The 24963-nt window shown below is 52.7% G+C and overlaps 5 protein-coding genes and 1 pseudogene across 9 annotated transcripts; 3 read left to right on the plus strand and 3 right to left on the minus strand.

Annotated features, from left to right (window-relative positions):
* Positions 1–2224: 2224 nt before the first annotated feature.
* On the minus strand, positions 2225–2590 carry LOC113983096 (feather keratin 1-like). The gene has a single exon (XM_027711880.2). The coding sequence runs from the start codon at positions 2588–2590 to the stop codon at positions 2282–2284; it is 309 nt and encodes a 102-aa protein (XP_027567681.2). The 3' UTR covers positions 2225–2281.
* A 4304-nt stretch (positions 2591–6894) lies between these two features.
* On the plus strand, positions 6895–7878 carry LOC113999872 (annotated as a pseudogene).
* A 2898-nt stretch (positions 7879–10776) lies between these two features.
* On the minus strand, positions 10777–12194 carry LOC113999871 (feather keratin Cos1-2-like). Its single transcript, XM_039384049.1, has 2 exons — positions 11424–12194; positions 10777–11127 (listed from the first exon to the last, which is right to left on the minus strand). Exon 2 carries the CDS (start codon positions 11104–11106, stop codon positions 10807–10809), a length of 300 nt encoding a protein of 99 aa, XP_039239983.1. The 5' UTR covers positions 11107–11127; positions 11424–12194; the 3' UTR covers positions 10777–10806.
* Positions 12174–16082, plus strand: LOC113999888 (feather keratin Cos1-2-like). Of its 3 annotated transcripts, none has more exons than XM_039384048.1 (2): positions 12174–12198; positions 15476–16082. In XM_039384048.1, exon 2 carries the CDS (start codon positions 15497–15499, stop codon positions 15800–15802), a length of 306 nt encoding a protein of 101 aa, XP_039239982.1. In that variant the 5' UTR covers positions 12174–12198; positions 15476–15496; the 3' UTR covers positions 15803–16082. The 3 variants fall into 3 exon arrangements, with proteins under 3 accessions (XP_039239982.1, XP_039239981.1, XP_027599488.1); XM_039384047.1 differs by lacking the exon at positions 12174–12198 and adding an exon at positions 13796–14241; XM_027743687.2 differs by lacking the exon at positions 12174–12198 and adding an exon at positions 15101–15179.
* A 2898-nt stretch (positions 16083–18980) lies between these two features.
* On the minus strand, positions 18981–20398 carry LOC113999883 (feather keratin Cos1-2-like). The gene is made up of 2 exons (XM_027743683.2): positions 19628–20398; positions 18981–19331 (listed from the first exon to the last, which is right to left on the minus strand). Exon 2 carries the CDS (start codon positions 19308–19310, stop codon positions 19011–19013), a length of 300 nt encoding a protein of 99 aa, XP_027599484.2. The 5' UTR covers positions 19311–19331; positions 19628–20398; the 3' UTR covers positions 18981–19010.
* Positions 20378–24635, plus strand: LOC120323754 (feather keratin Cos1-2-like). 3 transcript variants are annotated; one of them, XM_039384046.1, is made up of 2 exons: positions 20378–20402; positions 24029–24635. In XM_039384046.1, exon 2 carries the CDS (start codon positions 24050–24052, stop codon positions 24353–24355), a length of 306 nt encoding a protein of 101 aa, XP_039239980.1. In that variant the 5' UTR covers positions 20378–20402; positions 24029–24049; the 3' UTR covers positions 24356–24635. The 3 variants fall into 3 exon arrangements, with proteins under 3 accessions (XP_039239980.1, XP_039239979.1, XP_039239978.1); XM_039384045.1 differs by lacking the exon at positions 20378–20402 and adding an exon at positions 22349–22794; XM_039384044.1 differs by lacking the exon at positions 20378–20402 and adding an exon at positions 23654–23732.
* The last annotated feature ends 328 nt before the right edge of the window (positions 24636–24963 follow it).

Consider the following 24963-nt stretch of genomic DNA (forward strand, 5'->3'; position numbering starts at 1 on the left):
TGCTCTGCTCAGCACTCACCTCGTGGCATCCAGGACTCTGCTCTGACACAAGGAAAGATGTAGTACAAGAAAGCCCTTGACCGAGGGAGTTCAGCAGAGGATTTCCAGGATTGTGAGGAGCTGGAGCACCTCCCTGAGTAGGGCATGCTGAGGGTATGAGACTTGCTGAGTGTGAAGGGGAGGCTTTAGTGGGAGACTTGAGAGCAGATTTGGAGTAGCTCTGGTGAGGTGCCTCAGAAGACAGATCCAGGCTCAACACTGTGCCAGTGCATGGCTGGAGGACTAGAGACACTGGACTCACACTGAAAGATGAGAGGCTGGGGCTAAATAGATGGAAAATGTTCTTCATCGAGGGGAAGATGAAGCAGTGGAATAATTGCTTGGGAAGGTTGTGCAGTTGCCTTCCTTGGATGGTCATGATGCCAATTTGTGCCCCAAAAAAGGCGCGGAAGAACTGCTCAGAGACAGAATTTTCAGTCTATAAGCAGGAGGTATTTATTTATGGCCGGGGAGCGGCCGGGGAGCAGCCAAGTCGCCCTGGACAGCCTACTCCAACGAGAAACTTACAATTTGAGCTTTTTATACACTTTTTGCCAAGCAATTACATCACATATTATGAATATTCATTACATTGCAACATCTGCTTTTAATATTCATAACAGGCGGAGTTGAGGCGGAGTTAGAGGTGTGGTCTTTAATTTGGGGAGCACTTCGGTGGTAGTTCCGTTCTTCATCATGAACCTGCTTTCCTCACCATCATCATCCTCTTAAACTTTTGAACCATCCCTAATTTGTGTAGTTTCCTTGTGCATTTGGCAGGGATTTCCAGTGTCTGGCAGAAGTTCCTGATTTCTTGGCTTGTCCCTTTTCTTATCTCCCTTTGTTTTCTTCCATATGTCCTTTTTTGTGTGTGCTAGCATTTCTAGTTCTCTCCGTTCATGCCCATGTTCCCTCATGTCAGAGTGTCCTGTATCCTAGTGGATTTATTGCCTCCGCTGTTTCCTAATACTGAGCTCTATGTGCTTTGCTGAAAGCCTGCATTTGTGCTTAACTCTCTCTAATCCTTACATTGCTTTACTAAATTCACTTCTCAGGTGTTACCTGGCTTCAGTCATGGCTGACTGAGCTGGGAACAAGGGGTTGGGCCCAATGATCTCTGCAGGTTCTTTCCACCCTGACTATGGTATGATCCTACGGACCCTGGGCCAGCCTGTGCCTCTGCCCACTGGGGTAAGGCCAGCAATGAGGAAGGCGGGCTCCGCTTCACGGTGAGGACACAGGCAGTGTGAGGACCTCTGTGGAATGCTTCATTGAGGGAAACAAAGGATTGCAAAAAACATCCCTGCACCAACTTAAAGACCACAAACCTGTGGCCTCCAGCTCTTGGGACAAAGTCTTCCTGAAGATGGTGTGGTGGTATGTTCCTGTTTTCGTGCTTTTATTTCCACCTCACCCCACAACTCTGAACCTCAATGCTATTGCTAGGACAGGATCTCCTGGGCTTTCCTGGGAAGGTATTCCCTCTGTCTTGTCAATAACACATTCATTCCTCCTCCCTCGGACTGCTTGTGTTACAGGGATGAGCTTACCAAGGCAAAAGACAAGGTGAACACAACAAAGCAGACGTTAGACATTGAACTTCACTGGTCACTCCATCCCCAAATAGACAGAGACCTTTAGAAACCAGCAAGTACACACAATTCCTGACTGAGTAGCCTCACTGCAAAACCACGTTGACAAACACTGCACAGCCTTTTCCAACAACCCCCTCCCAGAACCACTCCTAGACAACACCATTTCCCCTGGGCATGTTGGGAGAATGTCTTCAGGGGAAAGGATGACACAGAGACATGAGCTGGGATGCAGCAGAAGTTTATTGAGTTAAAAGAGGGAAAAAAGGTTGCTCTGAGTGGAGACCTCAGTTCAGGGAGCACCAGGGGTAGAGAATCTCTCTCCCTTGGATCTGGCAGACATCCCACCAGGAGTCCAGCTGCCGGATCCACAAAGGAGGTAGAGCCAGCAGGTCCTCCCCAGGCGGGTTCTGTGGGGCTGAGAGCCCACAGGAGCACAAGGGAACAAGGACACAGGAGGGAAAGGAGAGAGTGGCAGAGGGCAGAGGAAGGGCTGGGCCGTGCTTGCCCAGAGCCCAGGCTGGTCAAGGCCTTCTGCAAGGGCGGCGGGCTGGCTCAGCCCCTCTGGAAGCAGAAGCCGATGCTGCGTCCCCAGGGCGGTTCCATCCTGTGTGTCCCTGGGTTCCTTGCCAGGGCCAGGGCCAGCAGCTTTAGCAGGGGAAGCAGCTCCTGCCACAGAGGCCACTGCCCAGGCCAGAGAGGCCAAAGCCCCCGGAGTTGATGGGCACTCCCTGAGAGCTGAGGATGCTGCCAACGGCAGCGGAGGTGGAGGATCCCACGGCGGTGTTCTGTGGGAAGGAGCTGAGGATGGGCCCGGGCAGGGTCACCACCACGGGGGAGGGCTGGATGGCCACGGTGGAGTCCTGGCACTGCCTGACACAGGGCTCATTGCAGCTGTTGGCCAGCGGGGTCGGGCCGCAGGGCTGGCAGCAGGTTTTGCATGGTCTGGCACACGACATGTCCTGGCTACAGGCACCTGGCACACAGTGCAGGAGAAGCAAACAAGCAGACACACAGGAGAAGCAGCCATGCACCCAACCCCCCTGCAGACAAGGCACCTCCTGCACCACATGACACTGCCCAGCCCAAAGCCCAGCAGCCTCCTCAGCCAAGTCCCAGCCTCTCTCTGCACAACACCTTCTCTCCCCTTCCCTCTCCCAGCAGAAGCAGCTCCCAGCCCGGGGCTAACACAGCCCATATCAGCTGAGACCTGCAGTGAGGAAAGACGTGGTCTTGAAGCAGGAGGAGAAGGAGAAGAGGCTTCCCACTCACCTGATTCCTGAGGAGAAGGAGGTGAGAGAAGTGGATGCGAGAGCAGAGACTTGGGCTGCCTTTTATAGCAGTCCTGCACTGCCCCAGGCCCACAGGCACCTTTGTGCAGGTCGTAATTTTCTGACCAGCTCATGTCAGTTGTGAACCATCCCAGCTAATGGTAGGGGCTGTGTCCTGGTTTCCTGCACTGCTGCCTTTTCATTTCCTGGTACATGCCAAGTGCTTTCCTACATGAAGCACCATCTCTCTAAGTGCCAGGATGAGTGACTCCAGGATTTGTAGGGCAGAAAGATGCCATTAGAGGAAGAAGTTTTAGATGAAGGGCTGTTGGCATGGCTTGAGGGCAGGTGATTTGCCCCAAGGTCATTCCTGTGGTCTTGTCTTTGGCAAAGTTGTCAGGAAATGGACACTGCTCTTGTGCTTCTTGTACACGTGCCCAAGGACTGCCATGGGAGGGGACATGACACATCCTTGTCTTTTGCTTCCACCTCGTCTCTGTGCTGGTCACTCTTACACTCAAGTGGGCTTCTGCTGGGGGGTTGACCCTATTGCTACTCTACGTGTACTCTCAGATCAGTGCACTGGGTCCTTCGTGTCATGCCCCCTCTGTGCCCTCTCTGGGTCCTCTGTCCTTCCAAGGTGTGCTGGAGTCCTGCCCTGCCAGGGTGCTCCTCTGCATCTCCTCTGCAGAGCCTTGATGTTTAGTGGCTCCAGGCCAGTGATGAGCAACCCAGTTTCAGAGCCTGCTCTTTGCTCTGCGTGAGATGGAGACTTGGTGAGTAGAGCAGGAAGGTGCTGGATGTCAAGGTCTTGGACTCCCTGGAAGAAATTCAGGGGAGACCTTATCACTCTTTATCATTTTCTGGAAACAGGTTGTAGCGAGGTGGCTGTTGTGTCTTCTCCCAAGTAACAAGGGACAGGACAGGAGGAAATGGCCTCAAGTTGTACCCAGGGAAGTTAAGATTGGATCTTAGGAAAAATTTCTGCTCTGAAAATCTTTGAAAGCTTAGATGTGGCACGAGGGAACAGGGGTTAGTGGTGGAGTGGGCAGTGTTCAGCTTACAATTGGACTCCACGATCCTAAAAGCATTTTCCTCCTTCTGTGACTGTGTAGCTTCCATCAGCAGTGGGCATTTGAATTGGACAAGTAATTGTGAGGGAATGAAGAAGTCAGTGCAACCAGGAATTACCACACATACAATGAGCCTTTTCTTCTCCATGGATCTTCTAACCCTGGTGGGGAATGGCCTCCTCCTTGTCACTGTGTGGAGCAATCAGTACCTGCAGACCTTCCTGCATTTGTTCTTCCCCGTTGGATTTCCCATGTGGAGATCTGGTCCATCACCACTGCTGCATCCAAGGCGATGAAGACCTTCCTTGTCACCAGGGAAACCATTTGTTTTGCCTGCTGGCTGGCAACTAAACATCAACCCCAGCCAGTAACCAAGGCCTAACAGCCACTCGCTCACTCCCCCACCAACAGGATTGAGGATAGAATTGGAAGGGGGAAAAGCTAGAAAATCTGTGGGTTGAGATAAAGACAGTTTAATAGGGAAAGCACAATCTGTGTACAGAAGCAAAGAAAGACAAAGAATTAATTCTCTGCTCCCCATGAGCAGGCAGGTGTTCAGCCATCTCCAGAAGAGCATGGCCCCATTCTGATGAATGGTGGCTCGGGAAGACAAAACCACCATGTCTCCAAATGTCCCCCCCTCCTCCTTTTTCCCACACCTTTATATACTGAGTATAGTGCCACATGGTCTGAAATATCCCTTGGATCACTTTGGGTCACCTGTCTTGGCTGTGTCTTCTCCCAGCCTCCCATGTACCCCCAACTTCCTTGCCAGCGTGGCAGCAGGACAAGCTGAAAAGGCCTTGGCTCTCTGCAAACTTAGCAATAGCAGAAACATCTCTGCATTATTAACTCTGTTTTGAGCAAAAACTCAAAACATAATCCCATCCCAAAACCTGTGAAGGAAGTTATTTCTACCTCAGCAAGAAACAGCAAACCGTCATTTTCTCCTTCTTCCTGACTACCTGAGTTCATGATCCTCTCAGGGGTGTCCTGTAATCGAGATGTCACCATCCGCAAACCGCTCCATTTCACCACCCCCATGAAGAAAAAAACCTGCTTCCTGCATGCCCCAACCCCGTGGACATTGGGCTTGTTGTCATCTCAACCCAGGTGTTTCTCCTGCTGGCTGGCTGTTCTGCATCAGGAAAGACACCACTGAGACCCAAGTTCCCTGGCTTGGCCGGTGCTTATCCTGATCCAGCGGCTGCTCCCACCAGATTGCGTTTTTCAAAAGACGACCAGAGAGCTGGAGAACCTGTGCTGTGAGGAAAGGCTGAAGGAGTGTGGCCTTTTCTCCCTGGAGAACAGGAGACTTGGAGAGGAACTCTTCCCAGTATTTTAGTACTTCAGTGGGGTCTGCCAAGAGGACCGAGACTTTCTCGGAACAAGGACCCATGTGCAGGGCTTGTCTGTGGGGGTCACAGGCACAGTGAAGAGGAACTGGAGATGATTTGGGTGCTGGCGACAGACACCAGTGCTTGGGCAGCTGGTCTCACTAGCTGAAGGTGAAAGTGAAGCCTTGGTCTCTGGACAGCACAAGATGTGCCCAGTGGCCAGTCATGTGGATAAAGGTGGTGTCTCTGCCCTGAACTGAGGGCAGCAGGAGCATGTGTGGAACCTCACAGGCTTCACGGGACACTCTGTGCCTGAGCTGTTATTTTGAGCCCAGCAGTGCCTTCAAGAGTTCCTCTTCTGCACACAGGAGACCACAGATATCTGAGGGATGACACAAATTACAGCATTATTCAAGGTTGAAGGCCAGGGTCTGAGGAGAAAGTCTTAATAAAAAGGGATAGATGTTGTCATCAATAGTGAGGCTACAGGTCACGTGCACAGGGAAGATGGACACCTGACGCAAGCCATCTGGGCCTTTTGGATATGTTGGCTTCGAAGAAATAGGGACTTCATGGCACAGTTGGAGTGTGACTGTTACCAATCCTAACTGCTGAATCCCCCGAGGCCTGACTGTATCAACAACCCCTGGGCCCTGCCAGGCACTGAAGGACCACCTGAGGTGCACATGTCATCAGTTCCTGTGGCTGGTCATGGACCCTACACTGGGTGATGGAGGGGAGGAGAAGGAAGAGATGAGGTTGTGAGCTGGTCCAAGGCATTGTTTTTTCCCATCCCCACTGCTGCCAATCGTTGGAGTCAGGCTCTCCCTGATGGCCATTGGCCATGGAGTAGCCAGGGATGTCTCCACCCACCTCCAAGGGAGGGGGCACAAAGGGAAATCTGCCCTGCAAGGAGGCCCACCCTCTGCTTTGTCAAACTTCATCCCAGAGGAGACTGGGGGAGTTGCCACAGAACAAAGGAGGGTTCAGAGGCCCAGGCTTGGACGTGCAACAAACCTAATGAGATTAAGGAAGAGAAGGAGGTGGCTCAGAGAACCCCAGGAGCAGCCACCAAAATGCAGAGGAGTTCGTGCAGGGTGTCCATCTGCCTGCCCTGTAGAGGGAGGGAGGGTTACAGGTGGCAACTTGGGTGGCTGAGCAGACACAGACAGCATATGTAAGAGAGTGAGGAGGGTGGAAGAAGGACAAAAAGTCCAGCATCCCTCACATGTGCACTCATGGCCACTCACACAGCAGTCTTGGGGCATATGGGCAAAAAGCACAAAAGTGGTGCCCATTTCCTGTCATCTTTGCCACAAATAAACCACACAGAAATGACCCAGAAGAACATCACCTGTAAACAAGAGATGCCACCAGCCTTGATCTGAGCCTTCTGCCTGTGCTGACATCTTTCTGCCCTGCAAATCCTTGACCAACTCATCCTGGCACTTCCATAAGCTTTCATATAGGAGGGCAAGCGGAATTAGGCAGGAAATGAAAGGGTATCAGTTCAGGAAACCAGGACACAGCCCCTACCATTAGCTGGGATGGTTCACAACTGACATGAGCTGGTCAGAAAATTATGACTTGCACAAAGGTGCCTGTGGGCCTGAGGCAGTGCAGGACTGCTATAAAAGGCAGCCCAAGTCTCTGCTCTCTCACCCACTTCTCTCACCTCCTTCTGCTCGGGAATCAGGTGAGTGGGAAAGCCCTTCTTCTTCTTCTGCTTCACCTGATATGGGCTGTGTTAGCCCAGGGCTGGGAGCTGCTTCTTCTGGGAGAGGGAAGGGGAGAGAAGGTGTTGTGCAGAGAGAGGCTGGGACTTGGCTGAGGAGGCTGCTGGGCTTTGGGCTGGGCAGTGTCATGTGGTGCAGGAGGTGCCTTGTCTGCAGGGGGGTTGGGTGCAGGGCTGCTTCTCATGTGTGTCTGCTTTGTGCTTCTCCCTGCCCTGTGTGCCAGGTGCCCCTGTGAGCCAGAGACATGTCGTGCTGCCAGCCCTCCAACCCTTGCTGCCAGCCCTGCGGCCCGACCCCGCTGGCCAACAGCTGCAATGAGTGCTGTGTCAGGCAGTGCCAGAGCTCCACTGTTGCCATCCAGCCCTCTGCTGTTGTGGTGACCTTGCCCGGGCCCATCCTCAGCTCCTTCCCACAGAACACCGTGGTGGGATCCTCCACCTCCGCTGCCGTTGGCAGCATCCTCAGCTGTAATGGAGTGCCCATCAACTCCGGGGGCTTTGACCTCTCCTGCATCACCAACTGCTACCGTGGCAGATGTCCCCCCTGCTAAAGCTGCTGGCAACGTCCTGGGGCAAGATCCTCCAAGACCTCACAACAGGATGCTGCACTGAAAACAGAACTTTGAGACGCTGTATTTGGAGCTTCATGATGATGTTTCCTTCTCCCGCTCTTCCACCTCTTTCCTTTGTTTTCTGTTATCCTTCCTCCCTCTACAAGGCAGGCAGATGGACAACCTGCAGGAGCTCCACTGCATCTTAGTGGCTGTTCCTCGGGCTCATTGTGAGCCACCTCCTTTTCTTCCTTAAACTCAATAAATCTGTTGTGCTTCCAAGCCTGGGCATCGAAGTCCTCCTTTATTCTGTGGCAACTCTTGCAGTGTGCTCAGGGAAAATGCTGCACAAAACAGGCCTTGGGAGTCCCTGTAGTGCATTTTACTTTGTACCTTTTCTGTTGGAGCTGTCCAAAATATCCCTGACTGCTTGACGGACAAAGGCCATCAGGGAAACACTGACCCCAAAGGCTATCAGGAGTGGAGAAGGAAAAGAACACTTCCTGGAGACAGCCCACAACCTTGTCTCCTCCTTCTCCTCCCCTCCATTCCATTGTCTGGCGTCCATGCCCAGCACACAGGAGCACAGGCAGATGAGATACGTACCTCCTACAGTCCCTCAGCACAGGCAGGCAAAGCCTCTGTGCAGACATACAGGGCTGAGGTAATTCACAGCTTGGGATTGGTATCAGCCACACTCAGGCTATGCAGTGATAAATAACTTTTTACTGCATTTTTACAGATGACTTACGGCTTCACTGTTAATTGAAAACATCCCTCCCATGTATGGATGTCTGTCATCAGTGTCTTCCTGACTGAAACCTTTGACCAAAGCAATGCCCAAGAGCAGCAGCCAAAGAAAGACAGACCCTGGGGAACAAAGGTGATCTGTAATGGACAGCCCACAGATCAAAGAGTCCTAGAATGGTTTGGGATAGAGTGGATCATATTTATCATCTAAACCCAGCCATCTGTCAAGAGAAAGGATAGTTTCACTAGACCAGGCTGCTCCAAGCCCCATCCACCCTGCTCTGAACACTTGAAGGGATGGAGCATCCATAAGCTCTCCGTGCACCCTGTTCCAGCGCATCACCACCCTCACAGGGAAGAATTTCTTCCTAATATTTAATCTAAACTTACCGTCTCCCAGTTTAACCCCGTTCCCCTTTGTCCCACCACTGCAGGCCCTTCTGCACAGCCCTGCCCTTCACTCGCCCATGGAATTCCCAGTGGAGAACACACATATCCATACCCGGGAGAAATTGGGATGTGCTTGGCTGATGTCTTATTTATGTCCTAGAACTGATCACCTAAAGAGACATACACTGGAGACAGAGAATAGCACAGGGGGACTCGAGGAAATGAACTTCTTCTCTAGAAGCCTTTTGCCACAACCAAGAGAAATGAGAACGACCAATGGGTGAGTCAGCAGGACCAATTAGACTTCTGTCTCAGGTGGCAGATAGAGGTACCCAGAGGAATGTATGGATTATCCAGCACTTGCAGAGGCCAGTTCTGCTGCACTTGGAAGGGCTCCATCCTGGCGTACCTGGGGTCCAATTTCCCAAGCCCAGAGTACAGTGTGGCTTGGATCCATTCTGGGCTGTGCCTTCCTGGGCTTAGTGTGAGTACTGGTCCACACAGTGGAACTGCCCAGACTGGTCCTGTTCCCTGCAGAGCCCATGGTGGGGAGAAGAAATACTCCTCTGAGGGCACAGCCCTGCCCCTCAGTGTTCCCATGTGGTTGCCCATGGAGTGCAAGGTGTGTTGGAGGACAGATCTCCCACGGCCAGAGGCTCTTGGAAGACCAGGCACAGCCTGGCCAGGAAGTGAGAAGCACTGGGGTGTGAAGAGAGCTGGGGCTGGCCCTGCCTCAGAGCACTGGGTGAGCCAGGGAAGATGAGTACGAGCAGGGTCATTCTCAGTGTTTGTGCTGGGATAGGGCTGGTGCCCGTCCTGTACCACTGAAGCTGCCCAGTGCCCAGTGAGGTGGACAAGGATGGTGTCTGTGCAGGAAAGCACAAGGGGAACTTCACATGGTCCATGGGGTGTTGTGTGCCTGAGCCATTATTCTGAGCCCAGCTTTGCCTTCTGGAGTCCCTTTTTTTGCAGCCAGGTGACCACGGATAAGCAAGGGATGCCAGGATTTAGAGTTTTTCTTGGGGCTGAAGTCCAAGGTGTAAAATGATGCCATTGAAAACCATACGCAAACGTGAATCAATGAGGAAGCGAAAAGTCATTTGCTCCAATTCATGGTAGATGGACACCTGAAATAAATCCATGAAGAAATAAGGGATAATTGTCTTGCAGAGAGCCAAAGTGGCTGTGGGGTTGCTCTATGCATCATCTGCCCAGTTCCCCTCTGCCTGTGAGTGGAGGTGTGGTGGCCAGAAAGTGGCTCTTTGGGCACTGGGTGCTCAGCTGTGGTTGGCCCTGGGGGTGTTGGGTTCAAGGAATGGAGACTGCACTGCGTAGCCTGATCATGGCAGATACTGATCCCAGCCGGAGAGTTGTCTCAGCCCTGGATGTCTGGAGAGCAGCTGGGCCCTGCCAGGGCCTGAAGGACTGTGAGAGGTATGGGTGTCATCTGCCATTGGCCATGTGTGCTGCTCATGGGCACTAGAAAGGGCAATGGAGAAGAGGAGAAGGAAGAGATGAAGTTGTGGGCTTTCCCCAGACATTGTGGTTTCCCATCCTCACTGCTGCCACCCTTTGAGCCATGGTGTCCCTAAAGCCCTTTCACTGTACAGTTAGCAGGGATGATTTTGACGCCTCTATCACAAAACGCAGTAAACAAAATCTACTCAAGGGAATTCCAACCTATAATTTCACCAATTTCTACAATGAACAGACAGAAGAGTTGCCACAAAAGATATGAGGACTCAGAGGCCCAAGCTTGGATGCACAACAACTTTAATGAGTCTAAAGAAGCAAAGGAGGTGGCTCACAGAGAGCAAAAGGAGCAGCCACTAAGATGCAGTGGAGCTCCTGCAGGGTGTCCATCTGCCTGCCCTGGAGACGGAGGGAGGACAACAGATCCCTCTGGGCTGGTCTGGGGAGACACAGAAAGCAAAGGAAAGAGATGGAAGAGTGGGAGATGGAAACATCATCATGAAGCTCGAAACACAATGTGCCGGAGTTCTGTTTTCAGTCCAGCCCCATGTTGTGAGGTCTTGGAGGTTCTTGCCCCAGGACGTTGCCAGCAGCTTTAGCAGGGCCGACACCTGTAGCGGTTGGTGATGCAGGAGAGGTCAAAGCCCCCGGAGTTGATGGGCACTCCGTCACAGCTGAGGATGCTGCCAACGGCAGCGGAGGTGGAGGATCCCACCACGGTGTTCTGTGGGAAGGAGCTGAGGATGGGCCCGGGCAGGGTCACCACCACAGCAGAGGGCTGGATGGCAACGACGGAGTCCTGGCACTGCCTGACACAGCACTCATTGCAGCTGTTGGCCAGCGGGGTCGGGCCGCAGGGCTGGCAGCAAGGGTTGCAGGGCTGGCAGCACGACATGTCTCTGGCTCACAGGGGCACCTGGCACACAGGGCAGGGAGAAGCACAAAGCAGACACACATGAGAAGCGGCCCTGCGCCCAACCCCCCTGCAGACAAGGCACCTCCTGCACCACATGACACTGCCCAGCCCAAAGCCCAGCAGCCTCCTCAGCCAAGTCCCAGCCTCTCTCTGCACAACACCTTCTCTCCCCTTCCCTCTCCCAGCAGAAGCAGCTCCCAGCCCTGGCCTAGCACAGCCCATATCAGCTGAGACCTGCAGTGAGGAAAGACGTGGTCTTGAAGCAGGAGGAGAAGGAGAAGAGGCTTCCCACTCACCTGATTCCTGAGGAGAAGGAGGTGAGAGAAGTGGATGCGAGAGCAGAGACTTGGGCTGCCTTTTATAGCAGTCCTGCACTGCCCCAGGCCCACAGGCACCTTTGTGCAGGTCGTAATTTTCTGACCAGCTCATGTCAGTTGTGAACCATCCCAGCTAATGGTAGGGGCTGTGTCCTGGTTTCCTGCACTGCTGCCTTTTCATTTCCTGGTACATGCCAAGTGCTTTCCTACATGAAGCACCATCTCTCTAAGTGCCAGGATGAGTGACTCCAGGATTTGTAGGGCAGAAAGATGCCATTAGAGGAAGAAGTTTTAGATGAAGGGCTGTTGGCATGGCTTGAGGGCAGGTGATTTGCCCCAAGGTCATTCCTGTGGTCTTGTCTTTGGCAAAGTTGTCAGGAAATGGACACTGCTCTTGTGCTTCTTGTACACGTGCCCAAGGACTGCCATGGGAGGGGACATGACACATCCTTGTCTTTTGCTTCCACCTCGTCTCTGTGCTGGTCACTCTTACACTCAAGTGGGCTTCTGCTGGGGGGTTGACCCTATTGCTACTCTACGTGTACTCTCAGATCAGTGCACTGGGTCCTTCGTGTCATGCCCCCTCTGTGCCCTCTCTGGGTCCTCTGTCCTTCCAAGGTGTGCTGGAGTCCTGCCCTGCCAGGGTGCTCCTCTGCATCTCCTCTGCAGAGCCTTGATGTTTAGTGGCTCCAGGCCAGTGATGAGCAACCCAGTTTCAGAGCCTGCTCTTTGCTCTGCGTGAGATGGAGACTTGGTGAGTAGAGCAGGAAGGTGCTGGATGTCAAGGTCTTGGACTCCCTGGAAGAAATTCAGGGGAGACCTTATCACTCTTTATCATTTTCTGGAAACAGGTTGTAGCGAGGTGGCTGTTGTGTCTTCTCCCAAGTAACAAGGGACAGGACAGGAGGAAATGGCCTCAAGTTGTACCCAGGGAAGTTAAGATTGGATCTTAGGAAAAATTTCTGCTCTGAAAATCTTTGAAAGCTTAGATGTGGCACGAGGGAACAGGGGTTAGTGGTGGAGTGGGCAGTGTTCAGCTTACAATTGGACTCCACGATCCTAAAAGCATTTTCCTCCTTCTGTGACTGTGTAGCTTCCATCAGCAGTGGGCATTTGAATTGGACAAGTAATTGTGAGGGAATGAAGAAGTCAGTGCAACCAGGAATTACCACACATACAATGAGCCTTTTCTTCTCCATGGATCTTCTAACCCTGGTGGGGAATGGCCTCCTCCTTGTCACTGTGTGGAGCAATCAGTACCTGCAGACCTTCCTGCATTTGTTCTTCCCCGTTGGATTTCCCATGTGGAGATCTGGTCCATCACCACTGCTGCATCCAAGGCGATGAAGACCTTCCTTGTCACCAGGGAAACCATTTGTTTTGCCTGCTGGCTGGCAACTAAACATCAACCCCAGCCAGTAACCAAGGCCTAACAGCCACTCGCTCACTCCCCCACCAACAGGATTGAGGATAGAATTGGAAGGGGGAAAAGCTAGAAAATCTGTGGGTTGAGATAAAGACAGTTTAATAGGGAAAGCACAATCTGTGTACAGAAGCAAAGAAAGACAAAGAATTAATTCTCTGCTCCCCATGAGCAGGCAGGTGTTCAGCCATCTCCAGAAGAGCATGGCCCCATTCTGATGACAAAACCACCATGTCTCCAAATGTCCCCCCCTCCTCCTTCTTCCCACACCTTTATATACTGAGTATAGTGCCACATGGTCTGAAATATCCCTTGGATCACTTTGGGTCACCTGTCTTGGCTGTGTCTTCTCCCAGCCTCCCATGTACCCCCAACTTCCTTGCCAGCGTGGCAGCAGGACAAGCTGAAAAGGCCTTGGCTCTCTGCAAACTTAGCAATAGCAGAAACATCTCTGCATTATCAACTCTGTTTTGAGCAAAAACTCAAAACATAATCCCATCCCAAAACCTGTGAAAGATGACCAGAGAGCTGGAGAACCTGTGCTGTGAGGAAAGACTGAAGGAGTGTGGTTTTTTCTCCCTGGAGAACAGGAGACTTGGAGAGGACCTCTTCCCAGTATTTTAGTACTTCAGTGGGGTCTGCCAAGAGGACCGAGACTTTCTCGGAACAAGGACCCATGTGCAGGGCTTGTCTGTGGGGGTCACAGGCACAGTGAAGAGGAACTGGAGATGATTTGGGTGCTGGCAACAGACACCAGTGCTTGGGCAGCTGGTCTCACTAGCTGAAGGTGAAAGTGAAGCCTTGGTCTCTGGACAGCACAAGATGTGCCCAGTGGCCAGTCATGTGGATAAAGGTGGTGTCTCTGCCTTGAACTGAGGGCAGCAGGAGCATGTGTGGAACCTCACAGGCTTCACGGGACACTCTGTGCCTGAGCTGTTATTTTGAGCCCAGCAGTGCCTTCAAGAGTTCCTCTTCTGCACACAGGAGACCACAGATATCTGAGGGATGACACAAATTACAGCATTATTCAAGGTTGAAGGCCAGGGTCTGAGGAGAAAGTCTTAATAAAAAGGGATAGATGTTGTCATCAATAGTGAGGCTACAGGTCACGTGCACAGGGAAGATGGACACCTGACGCAAGCCATCTGGGCCTTTTGGATATGTTGGCTTCGAAGAAATAGGGACTTCATGGCACAGTTGGAGTGTGACTGTTACCAATCCTAACTGCTGAATCCCCCGAGGCCTGACTGTATCAACAACCCCTGGGCCCTGCCAGGCACTGAAGGACCACCTGAGGTGCACATGTCATCAGTTCCTGTGGCTGGTCATGGACCCTACACTGGGTGATGGAGGGGAGGAGAAGGAAGAGATGAGGTTGTGAGCTGGTCCAAGGCATTGTTTTTTCCCATCCCCACTGCTGCCAATCGTTGGAGTCAGGCTCTCCCTGATGGCCATTGGCCATGGAGTAGCCAGGGATGTCTCCACCCACCTCCAAGGGAGGGGGCACAAAGGGAAATCTGCCCTGCAAGGAGGCCCACCCTCTGCTTTGTCAAACTTCATCCCAGAGGAGACTGGGGGAGTTGCCACAGAACAAAGGAGGGTTCAGAGGCCCAGGCTTGGACGTGCAACAAACCTAATGAGATTAAGGAAGAGAAGGAGGTGGCTCAGAGAACCCCAGGAGCAGCCACCAAGATGCAGAGGAGCTCGTGCAGGGTGTCCATCTGCCTGCCCTGTAGAGGGAGGGAGGGTTACAGGTGGCAACTTGGGTGGCTGAGCAGACACAGACAGCATATGTAAGAGAGTGAGGAGGGTGGAAGAAGGACAAAAAGTCCAGCATCCCTCACATGTGCACTCATGGCCACTCACACAGCAGTCTTGGGGCATATGGGCAAAAAGCACAAAAGTGGTGCCCATTTCCTGTCATCTTTGCCACAAATAAACCACACAGAAATGACCCAGAAGAACATCACCTGTAAACAAGAGATGCCACCAGCCTTGATCTGAGCCTTCTGCCTGTGCTGACATCTTTCTGCCCTGCAAATCCTTGACCAACTCATCCTGGCACTTCCATAAGCTTTCATATAGGAGGGCAAGCGGAATTAGGCAGGAAATGAAAGGGTATCAGTTCAGGAAACCAGGACACAGCCCCTACCATTAGCTGGGATGGTTCACAACTGACATGAGCTGGTCAGAAAATTATGACTTGCACAAAGGTGCCTGTGGGCCTGAGGCAGTGCAGGACTGCTATAAAAGGCAGCCCAAGTCTCTGCTCTCGCATCCACTTCTCTCACCTCCTTCTCCTCAGGAATCAGGTGAGTGGGAAGCCTCTTCTCCTTCTCCTCCTGCTTCAAGACCACGTCTTTCCTCACTGCAGGTCTCAGCTGATATGGGCTGTGTTAGCCCCGGGCTGGGAGCTGCTTCTGCTGGGAGAGGGAAGGGGAGAGAAGGTGTTGTGCAGAGAGAGGCTGGGACTTGGCTGAGGAGGCTGCTGGGCTTTGGGCTGGGCAGTGTCATGTGGTGCAGGAGGTGCCTTGTCTGCAGGGGGGTTGGGTGCAGGGCTGCTTCTCATGTGTGTCTGCTTTGTGCTTCTCCCTGCCCTGTGTGCCAGGTGCCCCTGTGAGCCAGAGACATGTCGTGCTGCCAGCCCTGCAACCCTTGCTGCCAGCCCTGCGGCCCGACCCCGCTGGCCAACAGCTGCAATGAGTGCTGTGTCAGGCAGTGCCAGAGCTCCACTGTTGCCATCCAGCCCTCTGCTGTTGTGGTGACCTTGCCCGGGCCCATCCTCAGCTCCTTCCCACAGAACACCGTGGTGGGATCCTCCACCTCCGCTGCCGTTGGCAGCATCCTCAGCTGTAATGGAGTGCCCATCAACTCCGGGGGCTTTGACCTCTCCTGCATCACCAACTGCTACCGTGGCAGATGTCCCCCCTGCTAAAGCTGCTGGCAACGTCCTGGGGCAAGATCCTCCAAGACCTCACAACAGGATGCTGCACTGAAAACAGAACTTTGAGACGCTGTATTTGGAGCTTCATGATGATGTTTCCTTCTCCCGCTCTTCCACCTCTTTCCTTTGTTTTCTGTTATCCTTCCTCCCTCTACAAGGCAGGCAGATGGACAACCTGCAGGAGCTCCACTGCATCTTAGTGGCTGTTCCTCGGGCTCATTGTGAGCCACCTCCTTTTCTTCCTTAAACTCAATAAATCTGTTGTGCTTCCAAGCCTGGGCATCGAAGTCCTCCTTTATTCTGTGGCAACTCTTGCAGTGTGCTCAGGGAAAATGCTGCACAAAACAGGCCTTGGGAGTCCCTGTAGTGCATTTTACTTTGTACCTTTTCTGTTGGAGCTGTCCAAAATATCCCTGACTGCTTGACGGACAAAGGCCATCAGGGAAACACTGACCCCAAAGGCTATCAGGAGTGGAGAAGGAAAAGAACACTTCCTGGAGACAGCCCACAACCTTGTCTCCTCCTTCTCCTCCCCTCCATTCCATTGTCTGGCGTCCATGCCCAGCACACAGGAGCACAGGCAGATGAGATACGTACCTCCTACAGTCCCTCAGCACAGGCAGGCAAAGCCTCTGTGCAGACATACAGGGCTGAGGTAATTCACAGCTTGGGATTGGTATCAGCCACACTCAGGCTATGCAGTGATAAATAACTTTTTACTGCATTTTTACAGATGACTTACGGCTTCACTGTTAATTGAAAACATCCCTCCCATGTATGGATGTCTGTCATCAGTGTCTTCCTGACTGAATCCCTTGACCAAAGCAATGCCCAAGAGCAGCAGCCAAAGAAAGACAGACCCTGGGGAACAAAGGTGATCTGTAATGGACAGCCCACAGATCAAAGAGTCCTAGAATGGTTTGGGATAGAGTGGATCATATTTATCATCTAAACCCAGCCATCTGTCAAGAGAAAGGATAGTTTCACTAGACCAGGCTGCTCCAAGCCCCATCCACCCTGCTCTGAACACTTGAAGGGATGGAGCATCCATAAGCTCTCCGTGCACCCTGTTCCAGCGCATCACCACCCTCACAGGGAAGAATTTCTTCCTAATATTTAATCTAAACTTACCGTCTCCCAGTTTAACCCCGTTCCCCTTTGTCCCACCACTGCAGGCCCTTCTGCACAGCCCTGCCCTTCACTCGCCCATGGAATTCCCAGTGGAGAACACACATATCCATACCCGGGAGAAATTGGGATGTGCTTGGCTGATGTCTTATTTATGTCCTAGAACTGATCACCTAAAGAGACATACACTGGAGACAGAGAATAGCACAGGGGGACTCGAGGAAATGAACTTCTTCTCTAGAAGCCTTTTGCCACAACCAAGAGAAATGAGAACGACCAATGGGTGAGTCAGCAGGACCAATTAGACTTCTGTCTCAGGTGGCAGATAGAGGTACCCAGAGGAATGTATGGATTATCCAGCACTTGCAGAGGCCAGTTCTGCTGCACTTGGAAGGGCTCCATCCTGGCGTACCTGGGGTCCAATTTCCCAAGCCCAGAGTACAGTGTGGCTTGGATCCATTCTGGGCTGTGCCTTCCTGGGCTTAGTGTGAGTACTGGTCCACACAGTGGAACTGCCCAGACTGGTCCTGTTCCCTGCAGAGCCCATGGTGGGGAGAAGAAATACTCCTCTGAGGGCACAGCCCTGCCCCTCAGTGTTCCCATGTGGTTGCCCATGGAGTGCAAGGTGTGTTGGAGGACAGATCTCCCACGGCCAGAGGCTCTTGGAAGACCAGGCACAGCCTGGCCAGGAAGTGAGAAGCACTGGGGTGTGAAGAGAGCTGGGGCTGGCCCTGCCTCAGAGCACTGGGTGAGCCAGGGAAGATGAGTACGAGCAGGGTCATTCTCAGTGTTTGTGCTGGGATAGGGCTGGTGCCCGTCCTGTACCACTGAAGCTGCCCAGTGCCCAGTGAGGTGGACAAGGATGGTGTCTGTGCAGGAAAGCACAAGGGGAACTTCACATGGTCCATGGGGTGTTGTGTGCCTGAGCCATTATTCTGAGCCCAGCTTTGCCTTCTGGAGTCCCTTTTTTTGCAGCCAGGTGACCACGGATAAGCAAGGGATGCCAGGATTTAGAGTTTTTCTTGGGGCTGAAGTCCAAGGTGTAAAATGATGCCATTGAAAACCATACGCAAACGTGAATCAATGAGGAAGCGAAAAGTCATTTGCTCCAATTCATGGTAGATGGACACCTGAAATAAATCCATGAAGAAATAAGGGATAATTGTCTTGCAGAGAGCCAAAGTGGCTGTGGGGTTGCTCTATGCATCATCTGCCCAGTTCCCCTCTGCCTGTGAGTGGAGGTGTGGTGGCCAGAAAGTGGCTCTTTGGGCACTGGGTGCTCAGCTGTGGTTGGCCCTGGGGGTGTTGGGTTCAAGGAATGGAGACTGCACTGCGTAGCCTGATCATGGCAGATACTGATCCCAGCCGGAGAGTTGTCTCAGCCCTGGATGTCTGGAGAGCAGCTGGGCCCTGCCAGGGCCTGAAGGACTGTGAGAGGTATGGGTGTCATCTGCCATTGGCCATGTGTGCTGCTCATGGGCACTAGAAAGGGCAATGGAGAAGAGGAGAAGGAAGAGATGAAGTTGTGGGCTTTCCCCAGACATTGTGGTTTCCCATCCTCACTGCTGCCACCCTTTGAGCCATGGTGTCCCTAAAGCCCTTTCACTGTACAGTTAGCAGGGATGATTTTGACGCCTCTATCACAAAACGCAGTAAACAAAATCTACTCAAGGGAATTCCAACCTATAATTTCACCAATTTCTACAATGAACAGACAGAAGAGTTGCCACAAAAGATATGAGGACTCAGAGGCCCAAGCTTGGATGCACAACAACTTTAATGAGTCTAAAGAAGCAAAGGAGGTGGCTCACAGAGAGCAAAAGGAGCAGCCACTAAGATGCAGTGGAGCTCCTGCAGGGTGTCCATCTGCCTGCCCTGGAGACGGAGGGAGGACAACAGATCCCTCTGGGCTGGTCTGGGGAGACACAGAAAGCAAAGGAAAGAGATGGAAGAGTGGGAGATGGAAACATCATCATGAAGCTCGAAACACAATGTGCCGGAGTTCTGTTTTCAGTCCAGCCCCATGTTGTGAGGTCTTGGAGGTTCTTGCCCCAGGACGTTGCCAGCAGCTTTAGCAGGGCCGACACCTGTAGCGGTTGGTGATGCAGGAGAGGTCAAAGCCCCCGGAGTTGATGGGCACTCCGTCACAGCTGAGGATGCTGCCAACGGCAGCGGAGGTGGAGGATCCCACCACGGTGTTCTGTGGGAAGGAGCTGAGGATGGGCCCGGGCAGGGTCACCACCACAGGGGAGGGCTGGATGGCAACAGTGGAGCTCTGGCACTGCCTGACACAGCACTCATTGCAGCTGTTGGCCAGCGGGGTCGGGCCGCAGGGCTGGCAGCAAGGGTTGCAGGGCTGGCAGCACGACATGTCTCTGGCTCACAGGGGCACCTGGCACACAGGGCAGGGAGAAGCACAAAGCAGACACACATGAGAAGCAGCCCTGCACCCAACCCCCCTGCAGACAAGGCACCTCCTGCACCACATGACACTGCCCAGCCCAAAGCCCAGCAGCCTCCTCAGCCAAGTCCCAGCCTCTCTCTGCACAACACCTTCTCTCCCCTTCCCTCTCCCAGCAGAAGCAGCTCCCAGCCCAGGGCTAACACAGCCCATATCAGCTGAGACCTGCAGTGAGGAAAGACGTGGTCTTGAAGCAGGAGGAGAAGGAGAAGAGGCTTCCCACTCACCTGATTCCTGAGGAGAAGGAGGTGAGAGAAGTGGATGCGAGAGCAGAGACTTGGGCTGCCTTTTATAGCAGTCCTGCACTGCCCCAGGCCCACAGGCACCTTTGTGCAGGTCGTAATTTTCTGACCAGCTCATGTCAGTTGTGAACCATCCCAGCTAATGGTAGGGGCTGTGTCCTGGTTTCCTGCACTGCTGCCTTTTCATTTCCTGGTACATGCCAAGTGCTTTCCTACATGAAGCACCATCTCTCTAAGTGCCAGGATGAGTGACTCCAGGATTTGTAGGGCAGAAAGATGCCATTAGAGGAAGAAGTTTTAGATGAAGGGCTGTTGGCATGGCTTGAGGGCAGGTGATTTGCCCCAAGGTCATTCCTGTGGTCTTGTCTTTGGCAAAGTTGTCAGGAAATGGACACTGCTCTTGTGCTTCTTGTACACGTGCCCAAGGACTGCCATGGGAGGGGACATGACACATCCTTGTCTTTTGCTTCCACCTCGTCTCTGTGCTGGTCACTCTTACACTCAAGTGGGCTTCTGCTGGGGGGTTGACCCTATTGCTACTCTACGTGTACTCTCAGATCAGTGCACTGGGTCCTTCGTGTCATGCCCCCTCTGTGCCCTCTCTGGGTCCTCTGTCCTTCCAAGGTGTGCTGGAGTCCTGCCCTGCCAGGGTGCTCCTCTGCATCTCCTCTGCAGAGCCTTGATGTTTAGTGGCTCCAGGCCAGTGATGAGCAACCCAGTTTCAGAGCCTGCTCTTTGCTCTGCGTGAGATGGAGACTTGGTGAGTAGAGCAGGAAGGTGCTGGATGTCAAGGTCTTGGACTCCCTGGAAGAAATTCAGGGGAGACCTTATCACTCTTTATCATTTTCTGGAAACAGGTTGTAGCGAGGTGGCTGTTGTGTCTTCTCCCAAGTAACAAGGGACAGGACAGGAGGAAATGGCCTCAAGTTGTACCCAGGGAAGTTAAGATTGGATCTTAGGAAAAATTTCTGCTCTGAAAATCTTTGAAAGCTTAGATGTGGCACGAGGGAACAGGGGTTAGTGGTGGAGTGGGCAGTGTTCAGCTTACAATTGGACTCCACGATCCTAAAAGCATTTTCCTCCTTCTGTGACTGTGTAGCTTCCATCAGCAGTGGGCATTTGAATTGGACAAGTAATTGTGAGGGAATGAAGAAGTCAGTGCAACCAGGAATTACCACACATACAATGAGCCTTTTCTTCTCCATGGATCTTCTAACCCTGGTGGGGAATGGCCTCCTCCTTGTCACTGTGTGGAGCAATCAGTACCTGCAGACCTTCCTGCATTTGTTCTTCCCCGTTGGATTTCCCATGTGGAGATCTGGTCCATCACCACTGCTGCATCCAAGGCGATGAAGACCTTCCTTGTCACCAGGGAAACCATTTGTTTTGCCTGCTGGCTGGCAACTAAACATCAACCCCAGCCAGTAACCAAGGCCTAACAGCCACTCGCTCACTCCCCCACCAACAGGATTGAGGATAGAATTGGAAGGGGGAAAAGCTAGAAAATCTGTGGGTTGAGATAAAGACAGTTTAATAGGGAAAGCACAATCTGTGTACAGAAGCAAAGAAAGACAAAGAATTAATTCTCTGCTCCCCATGAGCAGGCAGGTGTTCAGCCATCTCCAGAAGAGCATGGCCCCATTCTGATGAATGGTGGCTCGGGAAGACAAAACCACCATGTCTCCAAATGTCCCCCCCTCCTCCTTTTTCCCACACCTTTATATACTGAGTATAGTGCCACATGGTCTGAAATATCCCTTGGATCACTTTGGGTCACCTGTCTTGGCTGTGTCTTCTCCCAGCCTCCCATGTACCCCCAACTTCCTTGCCAGCGTGGCAGCAGGACAAGCTGAAAAGGCCTTGGCTCTCTGCAAACTTAGCAATAGCAGAAACATCTCTGCATTATTAACTCTGTTTTGAGCAAAAACTCAAAACATAATCCCATCCCAAAACCTGTGAAGGAAGTTATTTCTACCTCAGCAAGAAACAGCAAACCGTCATTTTCTCCTTCTTCCTGACTACCTGAGTTCATGATCCTCTCAGGGATGTCCTGTAATCGAGATGTCACCATCCGCAAACCGCTCCATTTCACCACCCCCATGAAGAAAAAAACCTGCTTCCTGCATGCCCCAACCCCGTGGACATTGGGCTTGTTGTCATCTCAACCCAGGTGTTTCTCCTGCTGGCTGGCTGTTCTGCATCAGGAAAGACACCACTGAGACCCAAGTTCCCTGGCTTGGCCGGTGCTTATCCTGATCCAGCGGCTGCTCCCACCAGATTGCGTTTTTCAAAAGACGACCAGAGAGCTGGAGAACCTGTGCTGTGAGGAAAGGCTGAAGGAGTGTGGCCTTTTCTCCCTGGAGAACAGGAGACTTGGAGAGGAACTCTTCCCAGTATTTTAGTACTTCAGTGGGGTCTGCCAAGAGGACCGAGACTTTCTCGGAACAAGGACCCATGTGCAGGGCTTGTCTGTGGGGGTCACAGGCACAGTGAAGAGGAACTGGAGATGATTTGGGTGCTGGCAACAGACACCAGTGCTTGGGCAGCTGGTCTCACTAGCTGAAGGTGAAAGTGAAGCCTTGGTCTCTGGACAGCACAAGATGTGCCCAGTGGCCAGTCATGTGGATAAAGGTGGTGTCTCTGCCCTGAACTGAGGGCAGCAGGAGCATGTGTGGAACCTCACAGGCTTCACGGGACACTCTGTGCCTGAGCTGTTATTTTGAGCCCAGCAGTGCCTTCAAGAGTTCCTCTTCTGCACACAGGAGACCACAGATATCTGAGGGATGACACAAATTACAGCATTATTCAAGGTTGAAGGCCAGGGTCTGAGGAGAAAGTCTTAATAAAAAGGGATAGATGTTGTCATCAATAGTGAGGCTACAGGTCACGTGCACAGGGAAGATGGACACCTGACGCAAGCCATCTGGGCCTTTTGGATATGTTGGCTTCGAAGAAATAGGGACTTCATGGCACAGTTGGAGTGTGACTGTTACCAATCCTAACTGCTGAATCCCCCGAGGCCTGACTGTATCAACAACCCCTGGGCCCTGCCAGGCACTGAAGGACCACCTGAGGTGCACATGTCATCAGTTCCTGTGGCTGGTCATGGACCCTACACTGGGTGATGGAGGGGAGGAGAAGGAAGAGATGAGGTTGTGAGCTGGTCCAAGGCATTGTTTTTTCCCATCCCCACTGCTGCCAATCGTTGGAGTCAGGCTCTCCCTGCTGGCCATTGGCCATGGAGTAGCCAGGGATGTCTCCACCCACCTCCAAGGGAGGGGGCACAAAGGGAAATCTGCCCTGCAAGGAGGCCCACCCTCTGCTTTGTCAAACTTCATCCCAGAGGAGACTGGGGGAGTTGCCACAGAACAAAGGAGGGTTCAGAGGCCCAGGCTTGGACGTGCAACAAACCTAATGAGATTAAGGAAGAGAAGGAGGTGGCTCAGAGAACCCCAGGAGCAGCCACCAAAATGCAGAGGAGTTCGTGCAGGGTGTCCATCTGCCTGCCCTGTAGAGGGAGGGAGGGTTACAGGTGGCAACTTGGGTGGCTGAGCAGACACAGACAGCATATGTAAGAGAGTGAGGAGGGTGGAAGAAGGACAAAAAGTCCAGCATCCCTCACATGTGCACTCATGGCCACTCACACAGCAGTCTTGGGGCATATGGGCAAAAAGCACAAAAGTGGTGCCCATTTCCTGTCATCTTTGCCACAAATAAACCACACAGAAATGACCCAGAAGAACATCACCTGTAAACAAGAGATGCCACCAGCCTTGATCTGAGCCTTCTGCCTGTGCTGACATCTTTCTGCCCTGCAAATCCTTGACCAACTCATCCTGGCACTTCCATAAGCTTTCATATAGGAGGGCAAGCGGAATTAGGCAGGAAATGAAAGGGTATCAGTTCAGGAAACCAGGACACAGCCCCTACCATTAGCTGGGATGGTTCACAACTGACATGAGCTGGTCAGAAAATTATGACTTGCACAAAGGTGCCTGTGGGCCTGAGGCAGTGCAGGACTGCTATAAAAGGCAGCCCAAGTCTCTGCTCTCGCATCCACTTCTCTCACCTCCTTCTCCTCAGGAATCAGGTGAGTGGGAAGCCTCTTCTCCTTCTCCTCCTGCTTCAAGACCACGTCTTTCCTCACTGCAGGTCTCAGCTGATATGGGCTGTGTTAGCCCCGGGCTGGGAGCTGCTTCTGCTGGGAGAGGGAAGGGGAGAGAAGGTGTTGTGCAGAGAGAGGCTGGGACTTGGCTGAGGAGGCTGCTGGGCTTTGGGCTGGGCAGTGTCATGTGGTGCAGGAGGTGCCTTGTCTGCAGGGGGGTTGGGTGCAGGGCTGCTTCTCATGTGTGTCTGCTTTGTGCTTCTCCCTGCCCTGTGTGCCAGGTGCCCCTGTGAGCCAGAGACATGTCGTGCTGCCAGCCCTGCAACCCTTGCTGCCAGCCCTGCGGCCCGACCCCGCTGGCCAACAGCTGCAATGAGTGCTGTGTCAGGCAGTGCCAGAGCTCCACTGTTGCCATCCAGCCCTCTGCTGTTGTGGTGACCTTGCCCGGGCCCATCCTCAGCTCCTTCCCACAGAACACCGTGGTGGGATCCTCCACCTCCGCTGCCGTTGGCAGCATCCTCAGCTGTAATGGAGTGCCCATCAACTCCGGGGGCTTTGACCTCTCCTGCATCACCAACTGCTACCGTGGCAGATGTCCCCCCTGCTAAAGCTGCTGGCAACGTCCTGGGGCAAGATCCTCCAAGACCTCACAACAGGATGCTGCACTGAAAACAGAACTTTGAGACGCTGTATTTGGAGCTTCATGATGATGTTTCCTTCTCCCGCTCTTCCACCTCTTTCCTTTGTTTTCTGTTATCCTTCCTCCCTCTACAAGGCAGGCAGATGGACAACCTGCAGGAGCTCCACTGCATCTTAGTGGCTGTTCCTCGGGCTCATTGTGAGCCACCTCCTTTTCTTCCTTAAACTCAATAAATCTGTTGTGCTTCCAAGCCTGGGCATCGAAGTCCTCCTTTATTCTGTGGCAACTCTTGCAGTGTGCTCAGGGAAAATGCTGCACAAAACAGGCCTTGGGAGTCCCTGTAGTGCATTTTACTTTGTACCTTTTCTGTTGGAGCTGTCCAAAATATCCCTGACTGCTTGACGGACAAAGGCCATCAGGGAAACACTGACCCCAAAGGCTATCAGGAGTGGAGAAGGAAAAGAACACTTCCTGGAGACAGCCCACAACCTTGTCTCCTCCTTCTCCTCCCCTCCATTCCATTGTCTGGCGTCCATGCCCAGCACACAGGAGCACAGGCAGATGAGATACGTACCT

This window comes from Pipra filicauda, unplaced genomic scaffold, assembly GCF_003945595.2.
Source record: "Pipra filicauda isolate LSUMZ 115617 unplaced genomic scaffold, ASM394559v2 scaffold336_size1087642_pilon, whole genome shotgun sequence".
NCBI classification, from domain to species: domain Eukaryota; kingdom Metazoa; phylum Chordata; class Aves; order Passeriformes; family Pipridae; genus Pipra; species Pipra filicauda.

Coding starts and splice junctions, on each gene's coding strand:
- LOC113983096 (XM_027711880.2), bottom strand. CDS start 2,590: ATGTCGTGTGCCAGACCATGCAAAACCTGCTGCCAGCCCTGCGGCCCG.
- LOC113999871 (XM_039384049.1), bottom strand. CDS start 11,106: ATGTCGTGCTGCCAGCCCTGCAACCCTTGCTGCCAGCCCTGCGGCCCG.
- LOC113999888 (XM_039384048.1), top strand. CDS start 15,497: ATGTCGTGCTGCCAGCCCTGCAACCCTTGCTGCCAGCCCTGCGGCCCG.
- LOC113999883 (XM_027743683.2), bottom strand. CDS start 19,310: ATGTCGTGCTGCCAGCCCTGCAACCCTTGCTGCCAGCCCTGCGGCCCG.
- LOC120323754 (XM_039384046.1), top strand. CDS start 24,050: ATGTCGTGCTGCCAGCCCTGCAACCCTTGCTGCCAGCCCTGCGGCCCG.